At 37.1% G+C, this 7,383-nt stretch overlaps 1 protein-coding gene across 1 annotated transcript; it reads right to left on the bottom strand.

Moving 5' to 3' along the window:
• Nucleotides 1–6,355: 6,355 nt before the first annotated feature.
• On the bottom strand, nucleotides 6,356–7,020 carry LOC110897052 (stress-induced protein KIN2). Its single transcript, XM_022143976.2, has 3 exons — nucleotides 6,861–7,020; nucleotides 6,687–6,755; nucleotides 6,356–6,569 (listed from the first exon to the last, which is right to left on the bottom strand). The coding sequence occupies exons 1-3, from the start codon at nucleotides 6,915–6,917 to the stop codon at nucleotides 6,495–6,497; spliced, it is 201 nt and encodes a 66-aa protein (XP_021999668.1). The 5' UTR covers nucleotides 6,918–7,020; the 3' UTR covers nucleotides 6,356–6,494.
• Between the last annotated feature and the right edge of the window lie 363 nt (nucleotides 7,021–7,383).

Genomic DNA, 7,383 nt, shown 5'->3' with positions numbered 1-7,383 from the left:
ATCAACAACCGGCACAATTAACATAATGAAATTTCGACTGAAGAAGAATAAAGAAAAGGATGCCCGATATATCTTATTTGTGGGTGGTTGAAATTCAACCGTTGAAGAGGCTTACTTGGCCTAAGGCTATGCGGTATGGGCCCGGCCCCCCTCTCGTTCCCACCCGGTGACGCCAGCAACACCATATCGGCCCCCCGTCCCCGTCCTTTTCGTCGCTTTTTGGACGTTGGCGACGGAACCATTTGTGGGCCCCGGTTTCAAAAAGTTACCGTTTAAAAAAAAATTTTAAGTTTCCTTTTTCCAATAAAAAAACAAACGGTCATAATCATTCAGATATATATATTTCCTTTCCATTTTCACCTCCATTCACAAATTTAACCCCAAAATTTCATCTCTCTCACTTATTTTTTATAAATCTTCTTCCCACTTTTATAAACCTCATACTCTATCATGGAACCCTTCAACAACCCGAACAATCCAAAGAACCCGAACAATCCCAACAACCCGACCCAACCTAATGTTTTCTCGGTTCCGGCATATTATCCGACGCTAGAACCGAACCAATTCTCGCAATATTTATCAAATGTGTTTGCATCATTCCAACACTCGCCAAACCAATTCGCTCAATTCTCTCAAAATCAAGCCCTTCAACAAATGATGTTGCGGGGTGCTTATAATTTCCCACCGAACCCGACACCACCCGTTCAACCCCAACCGATCCTGACGCAACCCTTTCAACAATCCGAACCCGACGACGATGTGGAGGTTGTTCCCGAAACCCAACCGGCTAAAGGAAAAGGAAAACGAAACAAAGGTAAGCAAATGGTTGGTGAGCAATCGTCCAAACCGAAGTCGACTAAGTGGACGCCAATCGAAGAAGAAGCCTTAGCCAAGGCTTTCATAGCCACGTCTAACAACAAGACAAAAGGTTCGTATTTTTTTTAAGGTTTATTTTTTTTTGAGGTTTATACATTTTTTTAAGTTTGTTTTTCTAAATTTTTTGTTAACAGTTTGTAAATTTTTAAAGTTTGTTTATTTTTTTTATTTATATTTTTTGGTCAACAGTTTGGTTACTTTGTTTGAAGTTTTTTTTTTTTTATTTTTTTTTAACAGTTTACATATTTTAATTGTTTGTTTAATTTTATATATTTTGTTTGTTTTATTATAGGTAATAACCAACGGGTGACGGGTTTTGGTCCAAGGTTTTGGCGAAGTTCCTCGAACTTATGGACCAAGGCCCGTATCGTGATATCGACTCGGTGTCGTCAAAGTGGCGGAAATTGAACTCGGCGTTCAATAGGTTTTGCGAGGAATATAATAAAATATATACAAGTGGGCGTCGTAGCGGCATGAGCGACGGCGATGTTTTCAAACAAGCTTTGGACAAGTATAAGTCGAACAATGGTAATACCAACTTTGCTCACGTTCGCGCGTGGGAAATTATGAAAAAGGAACCGAAATGGTCGCCGATTCCTAACGAGGTGGAGATGGCGAAACGCCAAAAAACATCGGAAACGGGTAGTTTTACCGCCGGTGGATCGGACGCGAGGTGTCACATAAACTTAAATGATGACGCCGACTTTGACGAAGAGGAGTACGCCGTACATGAAGCGGAGCGTCCACCGGGCTGAGACAAATCAAAGAAGGAGCGGGCCAAGGGGAAAGAAAAGAAAAAGTTGGACCCGAAGATGGAAGAGTTTATGGAAAACTTAAAAATGTACAACGAAGTCTCGGCCCAAAAGACGAAGGCGAAGGAGCGGGCCGTCGAAGAAAAAGCTCGTGTAGCGGAAGAAAAGTTACGCGAGAAGGTCCGATTGTCGAATGAGAAAATCAGAATTTCGGATGAAAAAGTTCGGCTCAAGGAATGGGAAATGATAATGATGGATGTCGATCAGTATCCCGAGCCGAAACGTTCGATGTTGAAAAAACTTCAAAACGACATCATGAAGAAGCATAATATTATTTAAGTCTATGTTTATTTTTTTTAAGTTTATGTTTTGTTTTAAATTTATGTAATGTGGTTTTAATATTAATGAAAATATTTTGTTAGTTTATTTTTTAATTGTTAAAAAAATAGAAGTTTAAAAAAAAATATAGAAGATTAAAAAAAATATATAGAAATGGTGGGGAGGACTATGACTAGGACCATCCTCCCATACCCTCTAATTTTGGGGGATGGACCATCCTTGGGAGTTATAAAATGTATGTAATAAAAATAAAAATTTTCTAATATCTAAAAATAGTGATTAATATCCAATGAGCTGGTGATGTTCCAAGTGACCCAAGTTTGATTCTTGTCATCCCCATTGGTTATTCCGGCACCTGGTGATGATGGGAGGCTTGACGGAGATCGCTAGTTCAGTCCTTGAACTGAGCGGATTTTATCTCACCACACTGTTGTGCCTTGGGTGAGTGTTCACTGGGTTCGGCCCTAGGTGAGGGTTTTCCCCGGTTCGAAAGCGAGTGTATCCCGATATGATAAATTTAGCCGGTAGCCATTTGAAAGATTCGTTGGCCGCTAAAAAAATTAATACATAACTAAAATAATTTAAATATACCATATGTTTTAAAAGAAGGTTACCAACAATTGACGAATGTAATGACGTTTATAATTTACAAAAACGCCTTTTGCACTGGGTAGCAAGTCGTTTTAAAAGATGGTTTATTACTCCATTCGTTGGTTTAACAAATTGGATATAATTTAATATTTAATTTAATAGATATTAAGATCAAATCCGGATAATGAAAATGATTAGTTAGCTCTCTTCATAGGCCACTACAAGTTACACGAGTAATCAAGTGCTTAAACGTACCTTGGACCATTCGACATTCGTCTTAGGTTGTACTTTCTGTTAGCATATGATGTGATATGTTATCATGTCATGTCATGTCATAATAGTAAATTATTCCATATTGTATGGGTTAACTTTTAGTGATTATTGTTTAAAAGAATATTTTTGGTATATTTTCAATTTTCTTTTATAGATTTTAACTCTTGCTTTTTCAATATAACTTCCAAAATATTCTGAAAGAACGCAAACTAGTAAAAAGATAAAAGTACTAAAACAAAATTAAATTGACCCAACATGAGGAAGAAAACAAGGACTAGTAAATCACAAAAAAACCCCCAAGGACTAGGGTTATCAAGGGGCAAAACTGTCTTTCCATTTCAGTTAATATAACTAAGATGGGCTGTGGTTGGAACCCTTTTGTGAAACTGATAGGTAAATCCTAGCCATGGTGAAGAAATGGTTAGCCATTCATCTTGCCTCTCTTTGAACATGCATAAAACCATAGCGGGCAAATTTGTCTCTTTTTTATTCTAAATAAGATGAAAAACTTTCATCTTACACTTTGCTATATATAATAAACCAATAAGTATTATATACCAATCCTTTATGAAAAGGCACCAACTCCACTTGAACAAACTTCACATGCTTCTCATTTTTCTTTTGGAAAAAGAAACATCTTTTGGTCTTCTTTTTTTTTTTTTTTTTTTTGTTTTGTTGAGGGTCCATTTGTATCATCTAATTTGCTACAATCATACGGTTCTTTAGATGGGATCCAAAGTTGTTACTTCTCATGATTTTGTGTCCAAAAAGAAGGGAAAAATGCATATTGATTTTCCAAATTCTCTTTTGAAATTTGAAGTCTTATACGTTGATGTTATAAAGTAGCCCAACATACTCATATGGTTGTTGGAAATTTTAGTGAAAATGGGTTTTTCACTAAATATTTTGGACATCAATAATATTTATATATGTGTTGTATAAATAATTATTTAAGGGTTTGTGTTCAAACTATGTCCAAATAGAGCTAAGATGAATGAGATATCGAAGCTTGAAGTTGTATGTTTGGAACAAACAAAGATGAATAAAATGGATTAGTTTTGTCAACTTGTCCCACATAGGTGGGATGACAAAACTTAAAGTGGTATATAAGGAGGAGCACTCCTTGTAAATTGTTTTCCTTAAAGGCAAACACTAGTGGGGACCAAAGGGTGCGCCGCACCCGTACATATGTGCGCGTGACGTGGGCTATAGGCCCAATGTGGTGCGCTTTGAACTTCGCACACCGCCGTTGTATTTTTGCCCATGAGCGTGTGGTCAGATACATGGTGGGTCCGCTTATGGCGCACCCTTGGGTGGCGTAGGCGGATGCCATGACATGTCGATGCGGCGCGAGCTCCTTAGGCGCATGGCACGCGTCATTAGCTATTGTGATGAATGCAAGTGGCGCACGAGTATGGATGGCGCATGACCAGGTGGCGTCCTGGTATGTGCAGAGGCATCCGTGTGGTGCGCGGCTAGCCTACGAGCGGCCCGTGGGTCGCATAGGCGTGGATCCGACTGTATGGTGTGCAGCTCGCTTGCGCGCTAGTCACAATCAGTCAACCTAGTCTCCGTCAGTTTCGAGATCGTCATGAATTGATATGACAGTTACGTTGACCACTTCAACTCCATTTTAATGCAATTAAAACCATTTTATGTTCTTGTAGTTACAAGATTAATTATCTTGTTTAATATTGTATTAACTATAAGATTAAATAGGTTTTAATTATATGTTAACTACAGTGTGTATAAATATAGGAAACATGGTTCATTCGGTGATAGATTGAATAGAAATTTTATACACACATGTAGGTTGTCTTTGTTGGATAAAAATTTAGAGAAATGTATTCTCTAAATTATTGTTTTACACTTCAAAATATTTCCTATTTTATGAACACTATCATACCCGGTGTAACCTCGGGCACGAGTGCCATCTCCAGCAGTACAACTACTGCTTGTTGTTGTACCCTGGGAGACAGAACCGTCTGAGAGGAGGCGCAGAATCTGTTTTAAGGGAAGCGTGCTGAACACGTGCCTCAACCAAAACCGTCAACAATTTTGCTTGTCTTGCAGCGGAGTTTCGATCTCGTAGGTGCGGTTGAAGTTTCCAAAGACATCGACTTGAATCAAGATTGGTACAATTAAATTGTATATTACATTTAGTTATTTAGTTTACGTAACCGGTATCGTACTAGAAGAATTTCCCACAAATAACGAGAGTCTCGTTATTATATATTTTGTAATATATTTTATTAAAAAGTGAACCTAGTTCCTACAATGGTTTCTTTACCTTTCTTTGGTCTGTGATAGGTAAGAAACTATCAGTCCGGATTATACCCGGTAATATGGATCAAAACAAATTAATTTTGGGTTAGTTTAATTGGGTCTTAACTCTCAAATATAACTTTTGGGTAAAATTGGGCCGTGTGTATTTTTTTCACAAGTATATACTAACTTTAAAAGGATTGTGTAATTCAAGTATGGTTTTGAACGGGTGGAAGAGTATGCCTTACCACCCCCTACCGGTTGTCGCATGCACCGCCTTTCCCACCTCCACAACCTCGCCCACTATCGCCTATTGGTCGCCATTGAAACCACCACTACATCCATCAAAGTGTGTACCCGTTCGATTCAGATCTAATAAATCAAATCAAAGGGTAGTTTGTATTGCGGACCAGGGGTTTTACCACAGCAGGCCTTCGGGTAGTGGGTTTCATTTGGAATTGGTGACGAGCCAGGTCACAAGCGTTTTTTTTTCCATTGCAGGTTTGAGTAGCCTTTTGCCTATGGGTGTACCCAGGTGGACGGGCTTTGTTGGACGCTCAAACAAATCAAAAGCATTTAGAAATTCTATTTAACCCATTAATTTGAGAATTTAGAAACTAAGGGTCTAGTTTGGCTACTGGTTTGTATCGTGGAAACATTTATTTTGGTTGAACTAAATGATATCTTTTAGTTCCATATTAAAACTTATTACAAATGTTGGCATGTATCAATAGTTTGCTTCATTCATGGAGTTATTCTTTGAAAACAAGATGTCGAAAACTTATAAGTGTGTTCGGGTCAAAATGGGCAAGTTGACGCGTTAAATATGATTAAAAAACTATAAAACGTTAAACTTGACCACAAGTTAATGTTACATAAACATGTACTTTTATATATTGTGTTGATATAATGATCACAAGTTGATTGAAACGCTGTCCTATCAAGTGTTGCAACATTTGTTGACTTGTTGTTTCTTGTCCATATTCCAACAACCCTAATCAACATCCCTTCGAAATTAAGTTTTCAATTACAAGATAAAAGTTATACATGTTTGGTCATATTCATTGTGGTTTGCTTATCGACACGTCCTTTTCAAGCCATCCGTCAATCCACTAGATTGTTGCACCATCATTACGTCATTATCTATGCTCACCGTGACTTATTCAAGAAATATAATACAATAAATAACGACGTATAAATATAATAGCAGGACGGGTGTTGAACACCCCAATACTGCTTTTTAAATTTATTAGAACAAATTTACGAGCTTGAGTACATCAAGATTCTCTTTTTTGTTCGAGTGTATATAAAAATAAACCAAAATAAAATAAAATACAAAAAATGGTAAAATTAATTGAATAGATAGTTATGATGGTTGATGAAATGGTCCCTAGAGGTTCATTTGTTCATGCCAGTTGCATCTTTGGCTGCATCTACTGCTCCTTGTGCACCTGCCTTCATCTGTTGTCCAGCCTGCTCAATTTAAATATTTTTCAATTTTTTAGTCTATTAAAATTGGTTTTTTAACATCAACTTATGTAAAACAATTTATTAAATCAATATTATTTGGATGTGAATTTTGCATGGGACCTGCTGAGCTGAGTCCTGGGCTGACTGGGCAGCTTGGCCAGCTTTGTCCATCAGCTGGTTGCCCTTCTCCTGAAAATATACCAAATGTTATATACATGCATATATACATATATTTGTGTGTGTGTTTTCATGTATAAAACAATGAATATGAAGGTGATGATCAAGATAAGTGACCTCGGCTTGGCCCTTGGCTTGGCCGGCTTGAAACCCTGCGCTTTGGTCGTTGTTCATGGTTTTTGCTTTGAGATTAAAATGTGTGAATGCAAATGGATTGTTTTATGAAAAGGTAAGAGGGGAGATTGAATGTTATATAACATGTAAATACTTGTATTTCCATAAATTTCTGCATGTTATTTGGGGCGTTTGAATAGGAAGACTTTTGTGTTGGAGGAAGAGAAGTTTACACTTGGAATCATATTATATGGTTTCTATTTTGATCAAAGGGTTTAACTGGTGCAGTTACCAATTTCGTAATAAATTCAAAGTTACAATTGGTGGGATGGGTATAATTGTTTCCTTTCTTTTCATACTATGGAATTTATCAGATTTTTAAAACTCAAATAGATAAACAGTGGCGTCTCTAAGAATTCACGTACATTATTCGAGCTCGAAAAATGTGTCCATATGCTTTTACGATAAACAATATAATTACGAAAATAACAAAAATTGTGGTATTTGATAAATAATGCAATTATGA

Source organism: Helianthus annuus, chromosome 12, assembly GCF_002127325.2.
Source record: "Helianthus annuus cultivar XRQ/B chromosome 12, HanXRQr2.0-SUNRISE, whole genome shotgun sequence".
Lineage (NCBI taxonomy): Eukaryota > Viridiplantae > Streptophyta > Magnoliopsida > Asterales > Asteraceae > Helianthus > Helianthus annuus.
Note: the sequence above shows the minus strand (reverse complement) of the source record. Positions and strands in the feature narration are given on the sequence as shown.

What these genes read in the sequence shown, in the direction of transcription:
- LOC110897052 (XM_022143976.2), bottom strand. Translation starts at nt 6,917, where the DNA reads ATGAACAACGACCAAAGCGCAGGGTTTCAAGCCGGCCAAGCCAAGGGC. An exon ending in AAGCCAAGGGCCAAGCCGAG is followed by an intron (nt 6,756 to 6,860) that starts GTCACTTATCTT and finishes GTATATTTTCAG; the next exon opens with GAGAAGGGCAACCAGCTGAT. An exon ending in CCCAGGACTCAGCTCAGCAG is followed by an intron (nt 6,570 to 6,686) that starts GTCCCATGCAAA and finishes TAAATTGAGCAG; the next exon opens with GCTGGACAACAGATGAAGGC.